This window comes from Xyrauchen texanus, chromosome 50 (assembly GCF_025860055.1).
Source record: "Xyrauchen texanus isolate HMW12.3.18 chromosome 50, RBS_HiC_50CHRs, whole genome shotgun sequence".
Classification (NCBI taxonomy): domain Eukaryota; kingdom Metazoa; phylum Chordata; class Actinopteri; order Cypriniformes; family Catostomidae; genus Xyrauchen; species Xyrauchen texanus.
The window spans coordinates 14,583,975-14,609,285 of record NC_068325.1 but is presented as its reverse complement, the minus strand read 5'-3'; the positions used below and the strand labels follow the sequence as shown (position 1 = coordinate 14,609,285).

Genomic DNA, 25,311 nt, shown 5'->3' with positions numbered 1-25,311 from the left:
TCAGATAAAAATATAACTAGTATGCATGGTTGTTAGGTTCACCAAAGGGCAACAGTTTATCAAGAAAGTTATCATCCAGGATTATTCCACTTCAGGCTGTTCATTAAGTTAATTTCCTTAAAAAATATGTCAATTATTATTTTTTGTCTCTGCATGCAGACATCCAAGGAAGACCTGCTTCAGGCCGACTTTGAGGGTGCCCTGAAGTTTTTCCGTGTCCAGCTCCCAAAACGTTACAGGGCAGCAGAGAATGCCCGGCGCCTTATGGAGCAGGCTTGCAATATCAAGGTAGGAACCTACTCAAAAATACCCATATTGTATCTCTTTGGCTTAAACAGTACATTTTTTTTGAGAGCACTGTCCTGTCCAGTTTGTATCTATAGAACTGACTGTAATGCCATGATACATGATATTTCTCTAACACTAAAACAATCATCTCACACAATACTAGTCTTTACTGAACTTTCAACAATGCATGAAATCATGAAAGTGTTTGTGTTCACTAGTTTATATAGTATGTTTCGGGCCTGAAGCTTGAAAGTTGCGACAGCTACATTTGGCCTATAGTAAGAGTAATGGGGCAACAGTAAACTCGTTGAGCACTTTATTAGGAACACTATGGCCCTAATAAAGTGCCCAACGTGGTCTTTTGCTGTTGTAGCCCATCCGCCTCAAGGTTCGATGTTGTGCATTCTGAGATGTTATTCTGCTCACTACAATTGTACAGAGTGGTTATCTGAGTTACCATAGCCTTTCTGTCAGTTCAAACCAGTCTGGCCATTCTCCGTTGACATCTCTCATCAACAAGGTGTTTCCATCCACATAACTGCTGCTCGCTGGATGTTTTTTGTTTCTGGCACCATTCGGAGTAAACTCTAGACTATTGTGTGTGAAAATCCCAGGAGATCAGCAGTTACAGAAATACTCAAACCAGCCTGTCTGGCACCAACAGTCATGTAATGGTCGAATCACATATTTCCCCCATTCTGATGGTTGATGTGAACATTAACTGAAGGTCCTGACCCGCATCTGCATTACTTTATGCATTGCACTACTGCAACATGGTTGGCTGATTAGATAATTGCATGAATAAGTAGGTGTGCAGGTGTTCCTAATAAAGTGCTCAGTGTATATTTATAAGGAGTACAACCATGATGTAGCAAAGCTTTTCTCTGTATCTGAAAACACCCATTCTTAACTCTGCATGCATGTGACTGCATGCATCATCTCCAGAATTTCCAAACGCTTCATATGAATGTAAATTATTTGAAATAATTAACAGTTGGCTTAATGTATTCACATTGCACCATATGAGAAATTTGATGCTCTAAATCACCCAAAGCTAATGCAGAGTTATTCAGAGAATGCATAGTCCTTGCCTGGGGGACCTGACATTTCAAGGCTCCACCAAGGCAAGGTGGTTTTAGGTCTCAAGGATAAATACCCCAAAATCTGTTGTCTCAGACTCATTCCACAGGGCGTTTATAGGCTGCTATCCACCTCCATTTAGCTAGTTGTTGTTCCACATATGCTTCCAAGAGTTTATTTTGATGCTTTGAGGGCAGGGGTTAGTTGTGTTCATTTGTTTGTGTTGCTGAGCTTGTGTGGTGTGTTCAGGAAGGAAAGAGGAGTCGAGATCAAGACGATACTGTGTTCATCCCCTACCCTGCATTTTTCTGTCTCTCTCTCTCTTTCCCTCTGTTTGTTAATGTCTTCTCAGTATCACTAACAGCAGGATATCCTGTGCCTTACTTGCTCACTGCTGTGCATCAGTAATGAAGTAATTGTATAATGTGTTGTATATCTAGAGATGACTGTTTGTATGCTTCAGTTTATTCTTAAATCCCTGAAAATGTTTTTCCCAACAATTGCTATAGGGATATTTTCTTTGGTACAGCTTTTACTGTCTGGCTAAGTTCATGATGAAGTATACTGCACAATATATACTGGATAGCACATACTATGTTTTATAAAGTAGTATGTGAAAGGGTATGCAATATACTTTCTTCAAAAATAATAGGTACAGGGTTCCTGCAGGTCATTAAAATGTCTTAAATTCAGTTTCCAAAAATGTAAGGTCATAAATAAAGTCTTGTATATCATAATTTTAAGAGGACTTAAATTTGGAGATGGAAAGGCAGGAATCATGAAATGGCCTAATGTGATAAACTTTGTGAAAGGCTATGATTTAATTAAATACATGTGTATGCTGCATGCTTCAAAGTGAAGACAAGGTACTGTTGCGCAGCTCGTGATAGTGTTTTCAGCAGTTTTAGGAGCAATCTTTAAGTTTAATTTAACAATCAGTTAGTACTAGACATTTATGATTACTGATAATCTACTGTTAATAAATAATGACAAATGTTTAAAGTTTTAATGTTGTTAGACGTTGTAGATGATTATAAGACTAGATATTTTATTTCCCTTTTGAATGCACAGCTGGAAGCAGTGAAGCACATATATGTCAGAATAAGAGTGCCCAATGTATTTTGTTTATAGTTAAGTGTGGTGTGAAATTTGCTTACATTTGCAGAAACCCTGAGGTAGTATCCCATTCCAAACACATTGGGCAAAAAACCCTTAATCAGGCAGGATTTAAGACCCAGTGAGAGAGGAATGGGAAACTAGATAGGGAGAGGCACTCTGTGGGAAACAAACACCTGAGTGAGGTGATATAACAGGTGCATTCAGCGACTTACAAATGAGTCAGCAAAGGCAGCAGAGCACAGATTTGTCTCTCTTAAGGATCATTATCCTTTTTGTTTTTTCCTTGTATGGCACTTTGTTTGGACTCCCTATAGGACATGCCCACTTTCAAGCACCCTTGATCAAGTTCTCTTTATCCACATCCATCCACGACTTTAATTGAGTGGTGCTTTTCACTAGGAAAAATCAGTATTTACACCACCATCTCCAAAAAAAAGGTTACTTTGTGCTTAATCTAAACATGGACTTCTCCAACCGCAGGCCTGTTGTTTGTGCCTTCAAAGAGATGAACATGATCACATCATGCTATTTTATCAGTCTTATTTTGACATTTTATAGCTGGATTTTCTGGGTAAATCAGTTCTGCATTGCTGTTGGTACACAGACAGCATATGTGTTGGCCACGCCTTATTGACGCGGGCTCCCAGCATCTGTGTGAATGTGTACGTGTGTGTATGTGTACGTAGTCCCACTTTCCCCTTTATCTTCTGCAAACAAGAGTGAAAGGTAGGCACGGCAGCTGATCAATGAGAAATGTTCTGTTAAAGGTGAGCGCTGAAGTGGGCAAAAGACAAGAGAGATGTTTAAACAGCTTTTTGATTTGCCAATCAACCTCAAAACTTGCACAGTTCTGTTATTTTTATACTCTTATTCTCACTTGGTGTATTTTTACACCATTTTTAGCTGATTTCTAGAAGATTCTGTCATTGTCAGTGTACGGGGATGTCGTGTGGAAGGTTTTTTTTTTTCCCTAGAGACAATGTCTCAATGTGACGGTAGGGAGGGAGGAGACTGTTTGGCAAGGACAGGAAGCCTTGTGCCATGTCTTCATATCAGACCTGGAAGCCACACACAATATACATGCATAATGTGCCTCCAAGAGATTATTTCTTTCACCCTCTGAATGGAACATTTCATCCAATCACATGTTCAAGAGAAGTGGAAATGCATGGCAGTTGTTTCTCTTTGAATTGGTGTAAATTTAAAGAGGATCATTTCATCAGTTAATGAGCTTATGGGGTTGATGGAATTCACCGGCACCTGCTTACTCTGATGGTGAAAGCACAAGCTGTACAAACTTCCCCTCGCTGGATTATGAACGGAGTTCCAAATTTCACATCCTCTTGATATTGAAAGAGGACTTAATCGAAAGGAGACAACAGAGACATGCTTCAAGAGTGGAAATTGCCTCTGCAGTCAACTGATTCCAATTCTGAATAATTCAAAGTAATCCACCACATGCCATCTCTAGACCTTGGCTGCATCTTTTTAGTTATTTGCGTTTGGATACTTATTAAACCAGGAAGAGCCAAGCTTCAATTCTTTGAACTGAGCTTGGGATTTTCTGCATGGGAAAATTAGTTTTTCTGTTTGCTGTACACAGTCGAGCTCTCAGCCTTTCAAATTAAGCTATTTTGATGGCAAGCCCGTATGGACTTGTTTGATGTATGCACATTTAAGCTGCTTTGTGATACTCTTTAGTACAGTCAACACCAGGTATATGTGCAGACGACACGCACAGATGGCGGACTGTCTGCATGTCTAGAAAAACTGGGCTGCAGGCGGACCGTATTTTGCTGATGACGAAACTTGCTTTACGTGAAGACATACTGCCAAGTGGAAAACCAAATTATTCCTGTAGCTTTTGAAGCCCCCTTCCTGTCACCCATGTGAGTGCAGCGTAAAGGGCAGCGGTGCATCAGAAATTTAGTCATTGTGGTTTGTCTGACAAACCCAAACTTCCCCTGCCTCTTTCTTTCACCCTTGTCACTTGTTCTGTTTCCAGTGGTAACTACCACTGTGACTAAACGTAGTCCCACGAGACTGTGGTGGTGAATATCATCCCTTTGCACGCTGCAAAAGCAGGAACATTTGTGAATTCTGGAATTTATAGTAAGTGGATAAAGCGAACCTTTGAATGTCAGTTCATTGGAAGATTTAGAAGGGTTACACAATTCTTGCGCTTGGCAAAAGCACTAGCTACCTGAGAAAGTAGTGGAAGACAAAATCAGGTGTTGTATGCAAGTTCCTCCGTGGTCCTGCCCCCCCGCATTTATTTCCCGCCTCAAGAGGCTGGCTCTTATACGTAGGAGACTGTCAACTGCCCAGTCTTGAAAGACTTGTCAAAGAGTCAGCACTCTTTCCACTCCTCCTCCTTCCTCTCTCTCTCTTATTTCTTGACGCTCACCTGTCTCGCTCAGTACTCCTCGGCTGTACGTGCACTATTTGCCAAGATGATGCAGGAAGTGTCTATAACGGTGGCTTATGACGCACATGTTATCAATCAGATCTACGAGGAGGACATCTTTGCTAGTCTGGTGGCCAACTCCAAACCAAAGCCAGTGGTAGGTCTCATTCAATCAACTGTCTTTATAACCTTTAAGCTTGTTATACAATACAGCAGTAGCCCTTGTTTTATTTTTAATAGATAGCATGGACTTTTAAAACTGTCTCTCACTGTCTCCCTGCTTGGTGAACTTTCTGTTAGAGAAAGGTCCTGTAATGAAATTACAAGGATCTAAAATGTACTCAATTATGTCCTTATTTTTGGCTCCAAGTTGGCTCTGTGTGTGTGTGTGTGTGTGTGTGTGTGTGTGTGTGTGTGTGTGTGTGTGTGTTAATGGTAATAAGGTTCAGTTTAGGAGAAAGCCATTGAACATTTAATGCAATTTTGCATGCTGTGAATCCTTTTTTTCCCTAGTGTAGATATTTTGAATATCCAGATGAGGCTTGTGACCTGAATATTCAAACATTTGTTTCTGTAAAAGCCTTGGTGTAACGAATTTCAATGAACAAAGCAGAGCTTTCTTTCTGTGGCATTTTTAAATATACATTTGAGAAAGAGGTGGTGAGAAATTGCACATTTTGGTGAATGGAATGGAAAGTCGAGTTAATCTACTCATAATTGAAGTACCTGTGTAGGTGTTTTGTGTATATACAAACTCTGTATTCGCTGAGTGAGAATGTACCTGCATTGTCATTTGTACCAAATGTGTTTAACAAAGTTCCTTGAAACCTCCCTCACAAACTTTCCGTATACATATTAGTACAAGTGTAAAACCGTAGTTTAACATTTGTGCTGAGCGCTTTAGTTCCATGTGAGGTTTGCCATTTCAATGTGTCATTTTGTGGTCTGTGGCTACGCGACATATCCGGTGTCTTCTGTTACCTCTTTTCATCTAATGATGTCTGGTCTCTTATTTATAGGCTACTGCTCATTCCTCTACGTCGTTTATAGGGAGACATGTGTTCCTTTTTCTCCCACCCTCATGTTCTTCCTCTCCTCGTTTGCATCACTATTGCTCTTGCTCATACTTTGGGTGAAAGATTTGAACAAACCCCTAACCATAAATATCATACTTTGGTGCATAACGTTTCCCGCACAGTTTGTGCTACAGACGTCGAGTGGTTTGTTGAAAAGAGGTGTGCTATTACTATTCACTGTTTGTTATTTTTACTGAGCGTTTAGACGTATGATTTTCACCTGGCGAATGATTATAGGAGGTGCACCCAAGCCATATCTATGGACCAAAGAATAAAAAGACTTGGGGGTGTGCTCTCTAGATTTGGAATAGTAACCCAGAATACCCTGGCAGCCTAATATCAACGTACCAAAAATATTTTAGAACACCTTATCAACCTCAATAAGAACTACAGCAACACCTTGGTAGCCACCACCAACGCTGTAGCATTGCTTAACTTCTGATATTTCAAATCAATTGTTTCCATCTCATCCCTGTACACTGTGTTCTGAAGAGTTTGTATCATCTTCACATTCCTCAAACAGCACAGTGAACACTTTGTGCAGTAACTGAGGCAAAAGTGCTTGGCCGACACCTTCCCTTTTTTTACATAAAGAGAAGTTAACTTACCCAATCTTCAAAACAAAAAAGTCATCATAACTTTACAAAAAATGTGGCTTCGGTGATAAAACCAGTGGTGCCACTTGAACAAAACATGTTTCTCACGCCACTGACTCTCATCTCCGGTGTCCTTAGTCTGCTGGGTCTGTGAATACAGCCAGCTTTTGTGTGGTCAGCTGACCCCTCCTTCATTCAAAGAGGTCGGAGGCCAGACACACTGTATGGGGGCATGGAAGTCATTCAACAATGACCTGCTGTTCAGGAGAGGTGATGCAGTTACCGATAAGATGGTTTCCTAAATGTTATCCAACAAATGTCTATTCAATGGATCTTTGTGTGTTTGGAGGACATGTTTTGTCATTACCACTATGTGTTGTCAATAATAGAGAGGAGAAGGTTACAAAAAAAAAAATTCTTACTGGTGTATTTGGCTTGTTTTCCAATAAAAATATCTAAATATCCTTTTAAACTAGATAATTTACAAATTAAGCAAAATGGCGTAAGGTCTATTTGCCAATTGGGTATAAAATTAAATTAAAAAAAACTTTTATTTCAAAGAGAAAACAAGTTTAGATTTCTTACACCATTGGCAAATAGATTTCCTTGTTTTCTCTGAAAACAAGACTTAAATGAATAGTCATATACAAATTCAGCTCAATCAACAGCATTTGTTGCATAATGTTGATTACCAAAACAACTATTTGTCTCATCTGTCCTTTTCTTTTAAAAAAAGCAAAAATCAAGGTTACAGTGAACTACAAGGTACACATTCCACTTAGAATGGAAGTGAATGGGGTCAGTTATTATTTTATAAAAGCATTTACATGAATTCTTCTGTTGAAACTCATGCATTTGAGCTGTGAAGTTGTTTTTTATCATTCTTTTTAGGGTTTGTTGACTACATCGTCAGGGCAGCGAAGTTGTAAATTTGGCTATAACTTTCACTTCAATTGTAAAAGTGCCTTACTTGGAACCTAGATTTTTTTTTTAAGAAATGGAGGAGCAAGTCAAAATTATTTTATGTGGGAATCAATATTATGCCACAAATTCTGTCCATTGAGCTTAACTTGTGTTGAACCCGGAATATTCCTTTAATATCTTGATTAATTTTGCTTCTCAAGTAAGTGATAAATCTTGTTTTAAGGATGTTTTCATAAAAAAGCTAATACTTTTCTATAAATATGATGAAAGAACATTCTTTAAGAAAAGAGTGCTTAATACTTGTCTCTTGCGAACATGTCAACCTTTTTCACAAACTTGTGTGGAAACCCCAAACGGCTGTTTATTTCACTTGAAAACACCACTACAGTGTCTGTAAACATTTCTTCTTTTCAATATGTTTCAATCTTTGATGAAGCCTTCTTATAATGAAAGGCTTTAAGGAATCTGATCCCAGATCTGCTGTAGGAAAATTTTAATAAAGCAGTGGATGAGGAAGAGCCCCTTAGGACTTGCTTCACTGAGCATGCTCCATCTTTAGATATACCATAGTAACTCCGTCTATACTGCCATGGTAACGGACAGGGACACTGCGCTTTTAAAGGCTCCCGAGATATTTTTGGATCATGTTTGTAGGATTTATCCACATGGTTATCTGTCATTTTAAGGACAGATGACTAAAATAATGTAGCTCTGTTAAAGTATCGTTGTATTTTAATTTCATTAGATTACCGAGGTTTATCCTCTCACAAGCCTTTTTTGTCTACTGAACTTATCTAAATTCTTTATTTGGAAATAAGCCCTGATATTTCAAGTGATGTTCTAACATTTCTATAAATATGATGAATAATAAAAGTCTTAACTTATATTTTATATATGGTCAGGGTTAAGTTTTATATTTTAATGTTAACAATTTATCTTGGTTTATGTTCATTTCTACTTCTACTAATATCATTTTAAAACTTAAATTTGAATATGTTATCATTAGTTAATGCATTATGAACTTACATGAATTAACAATGAACAACTGTATATTTTGTAATGAACATTAGTCAAGATTAGTAAATGTTGTAAATAATTATTGTTAGTTCATGATATCTAATGCATTTACTGTACTAATGTTAGCAAATAGAACATTATCGTAAAATGTTTCTGTTTTCATTATACGTGTTTTATTTTGAAAATATACATTTCACGAAACCTTTGCAGTTTCCTCGTGAACCTCTAGGGGTTTGTGAACCCTCAACTGGCGAGCCCTGTTTTACACTACCAATTTATGAAAGAGTACATTGCTGATCATCTTAGCTTCGATATTTACGTTTAACCCTTTAATGCATACCTCTGGTCTTTAGTGACCCGGGACCTCATTCCACCCACTTTACCTTAGATATTTTTTGTTATGCCCAAACCTCTTTAGTATTCCTCCAATCTTTCTCTTTTAAATACAGTGCATTTAGGGTATGCATTTTATCCCTTTGTGCTTTTTGAAACCAACCCTTGACCATATCTTTAATAGCGTGAAGGCGTACATGTCACAAAACTCATCTCTGCTATCCACTCTCTTTCCAGGTGCCAACAAAGAAGCTCAAGAAGTTTGAGAAGGAGTATCAGTCTCTGAGAGAGAGCCAGTTACAACAGGAAGACCCCATAGACCGATATCAGGTAAGCAAGAACCTGACGTAGTCCCGCCTCCTCCACTCCTCCGCATCCTCACATTCTTCATTCATCTTCATCCTATCACTTTGTCCCAGATCAGGACTGTGTAGCGGGCTGCACTGAAAACCCACAAACTCTGTACAGCATACTCTCATCAGAGAAAGAGAGCGAAACTTTCGCGACACATTAGTTGAACGAGTGTATATCACATTGCAGATGCATGTGCTGTACGAAAGTGTGGAGAAACGCTTGCGAAACATTTTTTGAAGGAATGTTTAACCCACTGTATATGCTTTTGCTGTACGAAGGTGTGGAGAAACGCTTGCAGAGCATTAGTTGAACAATTATTTAACACATTGTTGATGCTTGTTTTGTACGCATGTATTGAGAAACTCTTGCGAAACATTTGTTGAACTATTGTTTAGATCCTTGTTTTGTACGAAGCTAGCAGAATATTTTGTTCGAATATTTTGTACATTTTCCAGTTTTGTTTTCTTGTTTGTTTTAAATTGTAGTCTAAAAAGAAAACAATGGATTTTGAAGAGCAGCTTGCATAATAATAGCAAAAATTGTTGCGTTTTTGTTGGTGCATTTAAGGTAAATGCACCACTTGGGTAATTGTTGAACTGAATGTTGGATTATACTCAGGAAAATATTTTTTAAAAGCAAACAAAGCATTTCGGCAGAGTAGTAATGTTTGTTTATAGGTTGTTGTTTTTTTCTTCATTTTATTTAAATTCAACATTTAAAAATTTATTGTATTTTTGGAGTGTAGTTATTTTTTATGTTCTATGTTCTTTGTTTTATATTCATGGAACAAATAAAATGTTTTGATGTTTCGCTTTTTAAGTCTTTCTATTTTGGTAAAAATATGTTTTACGAAAGTGCTTTCAAAAGCAACTATGAATGTTGATAATCCAAGCGATGATTAAAGGAAGCTCCATTACTCAGTCATTTCCTTGCAATTACTTCCTTTTTACCCTCTTCTTCCCTCACCCATTAACCAATAAGATTCCCTTACTCGCCTTATGAGACCTTGTTACTCACCCTGTTTAACCAATGAGCTGTTGCGTGGGGCGGAGCTTGGACAGGCAGTGAAAGGAAGCGGTGTTGTATTTTGCCATTGGTGCTGGATGGGGAAGGCCTCTGCGGTTCTTGTTCTAGTGGGTGTAGTATTGAAACTGTGGTGTAGTCTACGGTGCAGGTAAGCCACCAGTCCACTATAGCACTCACTGGCTACTAACAAACATCTGCCTGCAACGCTGTAAATGCTTTCGTCTTTGTTTCTCTGTTCAATTTTTAATTGAATTGCCTCCGGCCTATCCATGTTACATCAACCAGCAACTGCTATGCACAACCACAGAGTCTGAGCTAACAAGCAATGTTTGTGAGTGTGTATGAGAGTGTGTTTGTAAATGGAAGTCAGATGACAGCTTTTCCTCTTCCTGATAAGGAAATGTGTGTATCATGTGAAAACACTGAGGCAGAGGGGAGACTCCCTGGTACAAAGCTGGTCTCTAATAAGACAATGCAGAAGTGACACTGCAGTCATTGAGTTTTAATCATCAAGGCATGACTTGCAAAAACTGATCCTAGATCACCTTTTAGTCTCTAAGCAGCTTTATAGACCACCTCTAATCTCTCATATCGAACTGTTATTGAAAGTTAAGGAAGATGTTGTTAAAATATCCCTTGTAATATGCAAGTTATCTCTCATGTTATTTGTAGAGCCAGGCATATAACATGAGAGATAACTTGCATATTATTATTTTTTATTTTTTATTTATTGTGGTGGTGGTGGTGGAAACCATTAATAATTATTAATTGTATTAATATAGTTTTAATTTTCCTGTATTATTACTAGGGTTTTACTACAAATATCATGGTTAAAATATGGTTACTGTAGTAAGTCAAGGTAAAAAAATTTGGTTGTGGTTGTCACAGTATTAGTATTCTTAATTGTTTGGTGTGTAGCCTACTATTTCTTTTAGTTGCTTTTTTACATTATGACCAAATACACAAGTTTGAAGTTACTGTACATTAGACATAAACTATGTTATAATCAGCTGTATATGTTGCATTGCCCAGTATTTTTGCTTATAGTGTGGATAGAAAATTTGTTAGGACACTGTAAGTGATGAGAATTTTTTTTAAATCGAAACAACTTTTCATGGGCAAATGTTTTTAATAGCTATTTGTATGTGCCATTTTACTTTGTGTTGTATGTATGAATGTATTGTAAAATGGTGAGATTTGCACAATCATGTACTTTCCTAGACATTTCTGTTTATATGCAAGCGCTTAAGAAATTTCAGTTTGTAGCTTGTGCAAAGCCATTTGGGCAAGCTTTGCAGCCCTTCTGCCAGTATTTTGTCAGTTTCTGTTAATCTGTATTTCTCCCATGCTTCTACAAAGCCGCAAAATAACAATTGATTGCAAATGTGTCTCTGCAGAGAGAAAACCGCCGTTTGCAGGAGGCCAGTATGCGTCTGGAGCAGGAGAATGATCATCTTGCGCATGAACTGGTAACCAGCAAAATAGCACTAAGGAATGACCTGGACCAGGTATTTTCCTTCTCAAAATTCATTTTAGTTACATTAAAAACTGTATATTTAGCTCTTGTTTGGAGTTTGTGTGATAACAAATGATGTGTTTTTAGGCGGAGGACAAAGCAGACGTTTTGAACAAAGAATTGCTCAACACCAAACAGCGTCTAGTAGTGACAGAGGAGGAGAAGAGAAGACAAGAGGAGGAGACGGCCCAGGTTTGATTTTTAAAATTCTTAGTGCGTCCTTATTCTCTTATTCTCTTAGTAAAATACTAAAATATATATATATATATATATATATATATATATATATACAGTGAGGAAAATAAGTATTTGAACACCCTGCTATTTTGCAAGTTCTCCCACTTGGAAATCATGGAGGGTCTGAAATTGTCATCGTAGGTGCATGTCCAATGTGAGAGACATAATCTAAAAAAAAATCCAGAAATCACAATGTATGATTTTTTAACTATTTATTTGTATGATACAGCTGCAAATAAGTATTTGAACACCTGTCTATCAGCTAGAATTCTGACCCTCAAAGACCTGTTAGTCTGCCTTTAAAATGTCCACCTCCACTCCATTTATTATCCTAAATTAGATGCACCTGTTTGAGGTTGTTAGCTGCATAAAGACACCTGTCCACCCCATACAATCAGTAAGAATCCAACTACTAACATGGCCAAGACCAAAGAGCTGTCCAAAGACACTAGAGACAAAATTGTACACCTCCACAAGGCTGGAAAGGGCTACGGGAAATTGCCAAGCAGCTTGGTGAAAAAAGGTCCACTGTTGGAGCAATCATTAGAAAATGGAAGAAGCTAAACATGACTGTCAATCTCCCTCGGACTGGGGCTCCATGCAAGATCTCACCTCATGGGGTCTCAATGATCCTAAGAAAGGTGAGAAATCAGCCCAGAACTACACGGGAGGAGCTGGTCAATGACCTGAAAAGAGCTGGGACCACCGCTTCCAAGGTTACTGTTGGTAATACACTAAGACGTCATGGTTTGAAATCATGCATGGCACGGAAGGTTCCCCTGCTTAAACCAGCAGATGTCAAGGCCCGTCTTAAGTTAGCCAATGACCATTTGGATGATCCAGAGGAGTCATGGGAGAAAGTCATGTGGTCAGATGAGACCAAAATATAACTTTTTGGTCATAATTCCACTAACCGTGTTTGGAGGAAGAAGAATGATGAGTACCATCCCAAGAACACCATCCCTACTGTGAAGCAGGGGGGTGGTAGCATCATGCTTTGGGGGTGTTTTTCTGCACATGGGACAGGGCGACTGCACTGTATTAAGGAGAGGATGACCGGGGCCATGTATTGCGAGATTTTGGGGAACAACCTCCTTCCCACAGTAAGAGCATTGAAGATGGGTCGAGGCTGGATCTTCCAACATGACAATGACCCGAAGCACACAGCCAGGATAACCAAGGAGTGGCTCTATAAGAAGCATATCAAGGTTCTGGCGTGGCCTAGCCAGTCTCCAGACCTAAACCCAATAGAGAATCTTTGGAGGGAGCTCAAACTCTGTGTTTCTCAGCGACAGCCCAGAAACCTGACTGATCTAGAGAAGATCTGTGTGGAGGAGTGGGCCAAAATCCCTCCTGCAGTGTGTGCAAACCTGGTGAAAAACTACAGGAAACGTTTGACCTCTGTAATTGCAAACAAAGGCTACTGTACCAAATATTAACATTGATTTTCTCAGGTGTTCAAATACTTATTTGCAGCTGTATCATACAAATAAATAGTTAAAAAATCATACATTGTGATTTCTGGATTTTTTTTTTAGATTATGTCTCTCACAGTGGACATGCACCTACGATGACAATTTCAGACCCCTCCATGATTTCTAAGTGGGAGAACTTGCAAAATAGCAGGGTGTTCAAATACTTATTTTCCTCACTGTATATATATATATATATATATATATATATATATATATATACACACACAAGAATGCATTTGGTGTGAATTGCCCCTAACTTGTCCCACTCTATTTGTGGTACAGGCATAAATATTACCTCAAATTGTGCAGCTTGAGAGTGATGAAAGATGTGCATACTTGTAATATCTGCCTGGCAGGTGATAATATGGTGAAAGATTATTTTTCACTGACTCGGCAACTTGAGCCATATTTAGGGATTGTACTACAAAAACATCCTAACTCTAAAATCGTATCTGTATAAAACCATGATCATCATAATCCTAATTTGAATTTGACTGATTTTGAGATTTAGGCTTGGTCCACATTAATACGTTTTCGCTGTAGCCTTAGTGGCCTTTTAGACTGAACATGTTATTGCAATCTATTGTATCTAGAATAGAATAAATAGAACTGAACACTGGTGTCTCGTTTTTAGAAGTTGCCATACTTTTAAACCTAACACATCATCTAAACAAATTCAACATTCCTGTACGAGAAGCTACATAAAAGCTGGACACTGCACAATGGTCAATGATGTCTGTCTAGTGCATGTTTGCATAGAAAACAATTGAAAAACAGCTCCGACTGATTGGAATCAAATCTGTGAAATGGCCCCAGAATATCATTAAAATTTTGTGTGGTCTGTGTTGACTTAAATCGCATAGCAACACAAGTGTTTCATGAGAAAGCACCAACTGACACTTGTTTTCAGAAAAAGTCAAAATCTACTTAATTTTTTTTATCATATCAGACTATTTCCCAATTTCCAAAGGATTTTATGTCATATTTACACACATTTTAAATCAGACACTATTGATGTAATGACTCTTGAATTTTTGCTTTTCAGTTAAAGGAAGTATTCAGAAGAGAGTTGGAGAAAGCTGAGATAGAGATAAAGAAGACCACAGCCATCATAGCTGAATATAAACAGGTATACCCGAGTATATCATACAAATATCTCTCATTCTTTGGCCTTTAAAACACATAATCCACTAAATATACCCCACGTATTTACCTCGGGGCAAATACATCTTCACGTTTTCTGTGCCGTAATTATTGTGGTGTTCACATGAAACTAGAATTTTGACTGTGGACAGAGTTAGCAGTCTGAATAGAATGAGATAATGCCTGACAACAGGTCTTCTGCTTGTACTAGATATGTTCGCAGTTAAGTACCAGGCTGGAAGAGCAGCAGGCATCTACAAAAGAGGAACTGGATATAGTCAAGGTGGGAAAGTTGTCTTATGAATACTTTGAACACCTGGCTTGTTGGCTTATATGAGAGTATATGATGATATCAATTTATAATGTTCACCCAGGCTAAAGTGATGGCGTGTGAGCGCTGTAGGGAAGTGTTCAGCAAAGATGGACCCTTGCAGATGCCAGCGGTGACTCAAGACAACCGGGACTCTGACCAGGATGAGGAAAAGGACTCGTTCAAGGCCCAGCTCAGAGAGCTTGAACTGGAGCTGGCCCAAACCAAACTACAGCTGGTGGAGGCCAAGTGCAAAATCCAGGTTAGGCTTCACAGCACCAGACCTTATAAAACATGATAGCAGTAAAGATTTAAAATTGCACTGAAAGGATAGTGATACAAAATTGCTTTAATTTTTAGCTTTAAAAATGTCAGCATAAAATCAAAGACATTTCACATGATAGCTTATGATGCCGACCACTTCTTGGTGATGTGAAATTAGTTCCAGCTAGTAGTTTCTGTGAAAGTTTTTGAAGCCAACTCCAAAGAAATTAGAAGACAGTTTAGCTTCTTTAGGCCAAGCGGTTCTCATTGCAAAGCTCTCCCGATCCGGGCCAGTTGGCACAGTTATGGCTAAAGCTCAGGAAAAACAGGTCCCACATCGCAAAAAGGAAAACAAGAGAAGGCGAGTGTTTTACCATCATATGCTGAGGGGTTTTGTACAAATTTTACACATATGTAGTGTTTTTCTTATACTACACTTAATGCGCTATTACGTGATCGGGGAACTCCCTTCAACTCCCTTCAATCACCACCAGTGTGCATCATCCACCTGAATGATACAATGGCAGCCATAGTGCGCCAGTGCGCTCACCAGCGATTGGTGGAGAGTAGAGTGATGGAGCCAATTCATAGATTGGGATTATTCTGAGGCTTTGAATGATATGGGCCAATTTGGCCAGGCCATTAGGGTTGCACCCCTACTCTTCACAAGTTTATTGAAAATATTTTTTATTTGCTATTGCTTTAAAGAATACATGAATGTCTTTGAAAGTACATGAAAGTTTAATTTCAAGAACAACTATTTGTTCTTTCTGTAGCACAATATAACTTTGTAATCAAAACGTGTTTATCAAACATCTAAATTAGTAAATAACAATTGAAAACTTCGTTTTCGCAACGCTCTTAGTCTACACTGCCATTTTCAGGTGTTTTCCAAATGTTTTTTGGCCACACTGAAACGTCTGACAACTCTTAAGTCCCCTTACAGTGCATGCCAAAAATCACCGTTCTTGAAACGCAATTGTTCTCGTCTTCCTTCGCCGGAAAGCAATTGAGAGTTAATGTCCCATCGGATTTGAAGGAATGCAATCTGAAGGTTGTACAAAGTAACATTTAACTTTAAAAACGCTATTAAAGTGGGTATATCAGACACAACAATGCTGCTACAACATGGGCCACCATCTTGATTGTTTTGATTGTAACAAATACGTTACCCTTTTCAGATATCTCTGTTTTCCTCATCCACACTACATCGCAAAGAGTGTTTTCGAATAGCTCTATTTCGCTGTCAGAAACGCCATCTCAGTGTGGATGGAAGGCTTAAACGTAGAGAAAAATATGCGTTTTCAAATGAAATATATTTAATGTGCACGTGGCCCAGCAGAAACTGCAGCCAGCAAATGTGTACATTTTGTCATTTGTAACTACAAGTAACTTATCATAACTCGCTGATTGTTATTAGGTTACAACAATAAATATTTTTTAAATCAATGTTATATTAATACAGTCTGTATCTTTTACATGTATGAATTTCTCATATTTTATTCAAAGCAATTTAAAGCTAAAGTGTACTTTGGTTGTCCATGTACGCTATTTCGTCATCAGGACTGTCCGATTGCAGCCCAATTTTTCTAGATACTTTCACAGTCTGTGTCTTTGCGTTGTCATCTGCACATGCACCTGGAGAGGACTGTACTAAAGAGTATCACAATGCAGTCATAGCGTGCTTGCTTCAAAGGTCCGTATGGTCAAAAGTATATACTTTGAAAGGCTAGAGCGCACATGCAGAACACAAATAATATGAAGCATATTCAAAATTTCCCTGGGAATCGAAACCATGACCTCAGCATTGCTAGCGCCATGCTCTACCAGTTGAACTACAGGAACTCTGCTACCAAGAAAAAAATGCTTTACCTGATTCTTTAAGTCATTTACAGTAATGTTATAGTTACAGTTAATGTAAAAAAATATTTTATTTGTTCTTGTTGTGTTCCAGGAATTGGAGCATCAGAAAGGAGTTTTGATGACTGAGGTCCAAGCTGCCAAAAACTCCTGGTTTAGTAAAACACTGGGCTCCCTCAAGAATTCAGCCGGTAACCAGTCACCCACCTCACCCAAAGAGGGCCAGTTGGACTCGCCAAGGACTTAACCAATGAAGTAGCCGGGCTCAGACTATCCGCTTGGCCTATTTGAGAAGAAAACAACCTCTAATAAACACTACTAGCAACACAACTCTGCAATGCAGTATTCCGTCATTATATCCAGTAACTTGTGCATGAATCGGTGAGCAACATGAACAAACCGCTCCATCCAGACTGTAAGACCTTTAGTTAGACACAATTAAGCTTGCTTCCTTAACTAGGTGCAGAGGCTTAGAAGTTATTTTAATGGTTCTTATTATTACTGCTCATTTGGATGCTGGATCTTCATCACCATCATTGATTGCGTCTGTAACTGAGTGGCTGTGGACCTAGTGCATAAAGACAGTACTAGAGTTATAATTAAAGATAGTAAACAACAAAGTTTGTTCTAGCACCCAAATACATAAGAAATGGCCTTTAGACCAGAAGTTTAAGGAGAAAAGGCTTTGTTTTGTTGTCTTTGGTTGTTTTCTCATGGGATACTGCATTTTTCTCCCAAGTAAATATAAATTGCTAAACTTTATTGCCATTTTTCTATCTAGAAATAATAAATGTAATTGTTGTCATATAAGTGTGTATAATTAAATGTTGATTTTTATTTTAATCTTGTACAGTTCTGAAAGAGAAGTGCACTATTATTTTGTAAAATGTTTGAATATGAATGTTATCTTTATATGTGTCAGATACTTAAAAGCACAGAATCAATAATTGACCATGTATCCGTCCTTTCTCACTTTCCTGTTGCCATGGGCTGTTTTATGAATCAGCCTGGCCGTGCAACTCACAGTAAGCAGGGTTAGTAGGGATTTTCCTTGAGATTGCTTGACATTGCAGTGGCCACACAGACGTGACCTGCCAAGTTCTTATTTTATTAACCTACAGTTAATAGGTACAGTTGAAGTCAGAAGTTTACATGCACCTTAGCCAAATACATTTAAACTCAGAAAAATAAGTTTATGATTAGAAAACATTTCCTGTCTTAGCTCAGTTAGGATCACTTCTTTATTTTAAGAATGTGAAATGTCAGTATAATAGTAGAGTTATTTTATTTCAGCTTTTATTTCTTTCATCACATTCCCAGTGGGTCAGAAGTTTACTTACACTTTGTCAGTATTTGGTAGCATTCCCTTTAAATTGTTTAAAGTGGGTCAAATATTTTGGGTAGCCTTCCACAAGCTTCTCACAATAAGTTGCTGGCCCATTCCTCCAGGCAGAACTGGTGTAACTGAGTCAGGTTTGTAGGCCTCTTTGCTCACACACGCTTTTTCAGTTCTGCCCACTAATTTTCTATTGGATTGAGGTTAGGGCTTTGTGATGGCCTCTCCAATACCTTGACTTCTTCCTTAAGCCATTTTGCCACAACTTTGGAGGTATGCTCGGGGTCTTTGTCCATTTGTAAGACCCATTTGTGACGACCTTTAACTTTATGGCAGATGTCTTGAGATGTTGCTTCAATAAATCCACATAATTTTCCTTCCTCATGATGATATCTATTTTATGAAGTCCCTCCTGCAGCAAAGCACCCCCACAACATTGACCCACTGGAATTGCGATACAAACCGATTGTTTCACTTTTAACTGACTAAGCAATTTTTGGAAAAATTACTTATCATGAACAAAGTTGCCAAAACTATAGTTCGCTAATATTAAACCTAAGTGTATGTAAACTTCTGACTTCAACTGTAAATAGGCCTATAGGCTGCTTAATGACAGATGCCATGCAGAAATCGCAAACATATCAAGACTTAAAAAGATAGTTCACCCAAAAATGAGAAGTCACAGTGACTTCAAAGCCATATTCTGTCAAAATGTAGGACAATTTCATTTCTTATGATATTTGTCAAAATGTCCATATTAATATGTCTCACTGGTCGTCTTATAAAGTGTTGTATATTTCACTAACGTAGTGTAATTTCAAATCTGCATGGCACTTATGCACTAACAAGTCATCCATATTGTTAAGAAGCTTTATTTACACTATATTTGTCTCCTATTTTGTCATTTTTGAGACTGATTTAAAGATGCCAAACTAATTATAAAAATTAAGATAATGTCAGTTTAATATTATCTAATAATATCAAGTGCTGTTCTGTAGTTTATACAGACTGCTACAGGTGTTCATATAATGAAGTATATGGGGCAGAAAACATTCCTTCTGTGTCCTGGACATTTACAAGTGAGAGTTAGGTTTATTGTCTTCATCAGTTTCACTGTTTCCGCCTGCTGATGTTGTCTGTATATAGTAACTATCTGACAGTGAATCTCTGATACTTGGTCCTTAACATGTTTGACTACAAGTCTGCTTTTTTTGTTTCACACCTTTTGTTATTCAATAAACAGTAACTGTATTCCCCGGTTTCTGTTATTTATCATTGTGTATCTGCATTTTGTTTGTTTGTTTGGGGGTTTCCAGTTATTCATATTTGTCTGTAGGCATCGATTGTATTTATTGGTTTTATCTTTTTTCTTTGATTTTTGATTTTTGAAACCACTTCACAGAAATGGACACATTACATTTAAAACAAGATGGCAAATACGTATCAAGGCAACGCTTCAAAATAAAACTTGTACATTTTCAGTGATCGTTTATATGCAGTCTTGCACCGATTATGCTTAATAAATCGATAATTCATCCATATTGTGAACATACTTTATTTTGATGTAAAAAAAAATAAAGAAAAACACGTACTTATTGTAGTAAAAAATAAATAATAAACGAATAATACATTTGGTGGATGAGCTGGTTGACAATATCCTGAGATTCTCTTAGAAGTTCCGTTGTTTATTAGTGTATGGAGAAATACAGCATTCAGGATGCTATAGAAAAAGTACAACGCAGTCAAATACCATAGTTCAATCATGTTTATTAGCAGTCATTACATTTTACATCATTTTCACAGTTTTTGCTTTGATTCAAAAACCTCTTTCCTGAATGGACTTCTCCTGAATAGTCCATTAAGGCCAAAACCTACCGAACGCAAATTAATTACTTTTTTAGAGTAACTTACCCAACACTGTTTATAGCAACCTAAAAATTTGCACGTCCAGTTTAATGGCACAGACATTTGAAAGTAACCATCAAACCATTAAATAAAGACCCGAAGTATGTAATAATGCTTGTCAAAACAGTCTTGCATTTAATGGTTAAGCATGTTCAACCAAAACACGTGTTGGCAATGTTCTGGCAAAGTGCTTGCTTCTGTGTTTACGTACTTGCGTGGAGTATGTTTTGGCCTTAAAGCATGCACATTCATGTTTGACTATGAAGTAGCCAGAATATCACAATCAACTGGCTTAAAGTTACAAAAGTTTGCTCATCTAAAAGAATGCTTTCCTACCTTTATCCCCAATAGTCAATATTAAATACAACTTTATAAATGGTTGTCTTGTATGGGACTGACATCATCCAAATAGTCATCAGCAAAGCGAAGCATCTGCTGTAAAGCAGTGAGCAGCAGAACATCACAGTTGAGGTTCAGCTCCAACTCCTGGCTGTAGTTCTTCACTGGTAACACACAAGACACCGGCACACCCAACCGAGAGCTCACCTCCTGCACCTGCAGAACCAATACAAATCTATCAGTGCCTCCTTGAGTCCTCTAGTAAACAGTCTATGTAATCATGTCTCACCTTTGTCTTGATGTAGGAACTGATATAAAGACATTGAAGATCTTTCTCTACAAGGGGACATGCCTCATCTACTTTTGTCATCAAGACGATCTGGGTAATGCCTGAAATTGTTTAGTTAAACTTAGTCTGACTGTCAACATTATTGGTCTTGAGCTGTGGACCATATAACGGTGGTGTAAAAATGTTGTTGCTTCACTTACCCAGCGAGTTCACTTTTTTACGTATGGCAGAAAGTTTTTCCTCCAGTTTGTTGGACATGAGGGAGACTTTGGTGGCGTCTATCACAAACACCACACAGTGGATCTTGTCCTGTAGAGATGCAGGTTTGGACGCCTTTTGCTCAGATTGAAATGGTGCCACAGGGTTGAACTGGATCAAGAACATTTAGAGTGAAACCAACTTTTGATCAGCAATAAATACACACTTCCAATCTGTAAAGTAATCAATGGAAAGGAGGAGGCGAGAACCGGCTTGACGATATAAATAGTAGTTTTAATGATAAACTTAAAAGAAGACATAAACACACACATGACGGACATGTCCGTAAACAATCTCTCTCGCCCGCATGGTCCCCCGCTGTCAGCCTTTAACCCTCACGGAGGCATAATTAGCCTAATACGGGACCGGGTGCATAGGATCACGACCCGGCCCCGCCCTCCGCCCTGCCACACAATCCTAGACCATTAACCTGATCTTCAATTCACACTTCAACTCACTCATTTTGGAGAGAAGATTGAGGAAGTGACCACCTCTATGTGCAACTTACTTTATAACGGTCTGATATGTGACCTTGAAGAATGCTGCTGATGTCTTCAATATCCAATCCTGCACCTGACTGCTCTTCTAGTCCCATGGTGTCACATAATACAAATGACAATGGCTTTCCTTCACGACCATCTTTTATTGGATATGTGCGAAACTATAAAAAACAACGACAGATTGTTGACATTGTTATCAACACTGACGCTAGTCAGATTCAGACACCGGTTCTGTTGGTTCTGTACCTGTGTGGTCAGACTAGTGTTTGTTGATCCTGCCATGGCTTTGCTGGTCACGTGTCCCATGAAGATGGAGTTAATGGAGTTGAAGAAACTGGACTTTCCGGCACCTACAGGACCGATCATTAGGATTCGAATCCGACTCACAGAAGTCATCAGTGGTTCATGGTTCTTGATGAATTCCATAAGTTCTCCTCTGCGTCTACAAAAGATATCCCAACTTTAACTGAAAGATCTCATATTAATTCATGAAAATAGCAATAGAGAGATTACAAGACATACTCTGTTGTCCACTGCACATTCCTCCATGGCTTCTCCTCAGCTCTGACATCAGGGACTAGGAAACATTGAATATAGATTGTTAGAACTGTTATAAACTTAGAAGCTATCATTTCATTTTTATATGACGATATTATGATTGACTTACCCTGCTTCACTTTGTACACCTCACATTCACTGAGCTGAGCATCGTTTCCATACATTGAGAGAGTAATAATGGTGAATGCATTATTTCCTTGATTTAACACAACTGGCTGGTTGTTATAGCAAAAGTACAATTGTTGACCAAAGTTGGGCACTCCAGAGTCATCAAGACGTGCATTATGTCCACTGTTAAGTTTGATGCAGACAGGGATCTTGCCTTGAAAGCTGAATAAGAATATGTCCTCATCAGCAATGTGCTGACCAGTTTGAGCATAATCTACACTAGTGTATCCTCCAAAGATGTAGCCTGAGCTGTTGTAGGCTACAAGCAAGGTGGGACCCTGACTGTCACATCTCTGGTGAAAGGCAGAAGCATTATATCCATGAACAGATGCTTTGTAGAGAAGACTCAGTTTTACATTCCCCAGCAATGCACAAAGCTGCTGTCTTTTCTCTTCATGTAGATTAGAAGTGAGAGAATCCATGGTAACTTCTTTGGCGCTTATTTTATGCTTTTTTGCAAAACAAGACAACACAAATAACTTGAGCTTCACACATTCATTTTTAAGTAAGCATACAGTCTAGGACAAAGAAGACTATAATCAGGACCAGCACTTGCTATAAACGGAGTAGGCAATTGCTGCTATGCAAACTAAACAAAATAGACTTAATACAAGAAATTAAAAGGTTTCTCCATGTGTCGATCAACTCAAACTAAAGAATATTTGTATATAATATTAAACATTTTATTAACTTACCTATCGTAGAACACTTGCTCTCTCCAAGAATCAATTAATTGCTTCTTGTTTTTCTCTGAATGTTACACCCATGCCAAACCTGTTTGATCACACTCTACCCATCTGTGTGACAAAAGGGAACGGGGACACTGCTCTGCCCATATAAAGAATGTGTTCAAGATTATGTGAGATTTTGAATTCAGCGTTTTAGCATCCATTTACTTTTTACTCTCTTTTATCAAAAATGATAACTTGCTCCACCTCTGGACAACCTTTTGGTTATGTCATGAATCCCTCTTATTTTTTCAACCCCTCCCCTCCAACCACCTGGCTCCATTCTGGTATGAAACACACTTTTTGTTACAATCTAGTCAATTTCCGATAAATAAAAACCTATCCTGCATTTTTCCTAATTATGTTTTCTGTTTCACTCAGAAATATGAGGCCACCAAGAAACTTGTGATACCCCACCCTGACTGACAGCAAAATGATCAACATTGCTCCTCCTTAAACATACAAGTGTCACACCAAATCAAATTCTAGTACCGGCCCTGGTTGCGAACAGCATTTTATGTTGACTTCAATGAGTTCACTGGTCTCAGAAACACAAAGGGTGTTTTAAAGAAAAACAATTTCAGAGGAAGACGTTTTAAAAAGGGTTTAATATTTTGGACAAATAGATTGGTCAAACAAGAATTAGCTGTCTGCGGTGTCAGAACCGTCTCTGGGATGTTAGGGAGGAACAGTTCAACTGATGTTGGCATGGAGATATTTAAGTAGTTTCTTCAACAGGTCCTGCCATCACGGAGCCTAGAAATCATGAATTTAGGATGTGTTCATTGAAAACAGATATGTCTGTTGCATATAATTTTATTGTTTTTCCTGTTGCAATCAAGAAGTTCTCATAAAGGCGTCAAGGTTTGTCTGGTTAACATGGTCCAGATTGGCCCTGCTGGTTGAATCCGTAACTAGACTAGAAGCACAAAGGTAAGGGCCAGTTTAGAGCTTGATGTCAGTGGACTCACGTAGTCAGGTATTTAAGGGGCTAGACATCTGCTTATCTCACCATTTACTAAACACATTTTCCAGTATCCCTCATACACCATGCAGTTCCTTTTTTGCATGGTTGGTTCTCCTTACTGTTAGATTAGCTAATGTGGTGGTTTTAACATGTTCTTTATTAAAAACCAGGACATACAGTATGTAGCATTGTAAACGATTACCGGTAATACCTATTATTAATAAGAAAATGCAATGTTTTATTGAAATATGGATATTTTATTAAGGAGCAGTCTCATCCAGGATAATATAGAAGGTATTAATTAGCACTTCCTAGTTTTATTTAAAAAAAATAATAATAATAATAAATCAGGGATAGAGTGGGCCTAAGGCACTTGTAATTGATGTAAACGATGCCAGTTATTTTTGGGGTTAAAGGCCAAAATATTTTGCTCCTATTTTTTTTTTTTAAAGCACTTCCATTAATTATTCCATAAAAACGTGTATTATTTAACCTGGAAATTTGTGTTAAATCATAATTGTTTTGGCGGGACTACTGTTCTAGGTGGATGAACTGTCATTCGTCACCAATGTACTTCCTGTAGATGGCGGCAGTACATAAACAAAGCGTGACATCACGGATCTGGTGTCAGGTAAATATGTTGCAGACAGCTTTTATTTAGACTCTAAGAACAGTTTCTGACTTTTTTTTTTTTTTTGTCATCAGACATCATAAAACATACAGTATGTAGGATTTAGAGCTGTCAAAATTAACATGGTAACGTATGCGTTAATGTTTTGCTGTCTGAAGTACTCTATTCTGATTGGTCAGTGGCACATCTAATGGCCTGATATTTCTGTGTAACTTCTTCCACGTATCAGATCGCGTCTCTTATCACTCTGCGATCTTTAAGTAAGCTAATAAAATTGTTTTAACTCAAATCAATGTTCCATGTGCATTTATTTATTTATTTATGTATATGGAAAGTAGTCATAAGGTGCATAATGAGCAGTCAGACTTTCATTAATGACAAAATAAACACCAGATTGAACTCGACGCAAACCGGAGGTGGATTTTAAGAGTTCAGCGGTTTCGTTCTTCTTAAATTACATAATTTCAAACCAAATCAATATTTTATGTCCATGTATTTATGTATTTGGGTGGTAACCTTGTAATAAGGGGGATAATAAAGCCCTTTTTTACATTATCCCTTACTTAATTGCAATTAACACATTTAACGTTAAAACAGCATAAACACT

At 38.0% G+C, this 25,311-nt stretch overlaps 2 protein-coding genes across 7 annotated transcripts in view; one reads left to right on the top strand and one right to left on the bottom strand.

Annotated features, from left to right (window-relative positions):
• Positions 1-19,612, top strand: part of rabgap1l (RAB GTPase activating protein 1-like) — a 114,199-nt gene extending 94,587 nt beyond the window's left edge. For 2 of the 5 annotated variants that reach the window (XM_052123879.1, XM_052123881.1), the window contains 8 exons: positions 160-288; positions 9,078-9,170; positions 11,618-11,728; positions 11,824-11,928; positions 14,494-14,577; positions 14,803-14,874; positions 14,966-15,163; positions 17,120-19,612. In XM_052123879.1, the coding sequence (XP_051979839.1) occupies positions 160-288; positions 9,078-9,170; positions 11,618-11,728; positions 11,824-11,928; positions 14,494-14,577; positions 14,803-14,874; positions 14,966-15,163; positions 17,120-17,272 (945 nt within the window). In that variant the 3' untranslated portion in view covers positions 17,273-19,612. Of the gene's footprint in view, positions 1-159; positions 289-4,314; positions 5,052-9,077; positions 9,171-9,259; positions 10,351-11,617; positions 11,729-11,823; positions 11,929-14,493; positions 14,578-14,802; positions 14,875-14,965; positions 15,164-17,119 lie in introns of those variants that run through there. The other 3 variants (XM_052123882.1, XM_052123880.1, XM_052123883.1) reach the window with 3 other exon arrangements.
• Positions 19,613-20,009: 397 nt separating this feature from the next.
• Positions 20,010-23,127, bottom strand: LOC127641155 (interferon-induced protein 44-like). Of its 2 annotated transcripts, XM_052123957.1 has the most exons (9): positions 23,074-23,127; positions 22,320-22,827; positions 22,175-22,229; positions 21,899-22,094; positions 21,661-21,813; positions 21,095-21,263; positions 20,895-20,995; positions 20,603-20,821; positions 20,010-20,081 (listed from the first exon to the last, which is right to left on the bottom strand). In XM_052123957.1, the coding sequence occupies exons 2-8, from the start codon at positions 22,798-22,800 to the stop codon at positions 20,636-20,638; spliced, it is 1,341 nt and encodes a 446-aa protein (XP_051979917.1). In that variant the 5' UTR covers positions 22,801-22,827; positions 23,074-23,127; the 3' UTR covers positions 20,010-20,081; positions 20,603-20,635. The 2 variants fall into 2 exon arrangements, with proteins under 2 accessions (XP_051979917.1, XP_051979916.1); XM_052123956.1 differs by lacking the exon at positions 20,010-20,081 and having other exon boundaries at positions 20,118-20,821.
• Between the last annotated feature and the right edge of the window lie 2,184 nt (positions 23,128-25,311).

Coding starts and splice junctions, on each gene's coding strand:
- LOC127641155 (XM_052123957.1), bottom strand. CDS start 22,800: ATGGATTCTCTCACTTCTAATCTACATGAAGAGAAAAGACAGCAGCTT. Junction 22,095..22,174: donor AATGTGCAGTGGACAACAGA/GTATGTCTTGTA, acceptor TATCTTTTGTAG/ACGCAGAGGAGAACTTATGG. Junction 20,996..21,094: donor TAAAAAAGTGAACTCGCTGG/GTAAGTGAAGCA, acceptor AAACAATTTCAG/GCATTACCCAGATCGTCTTG.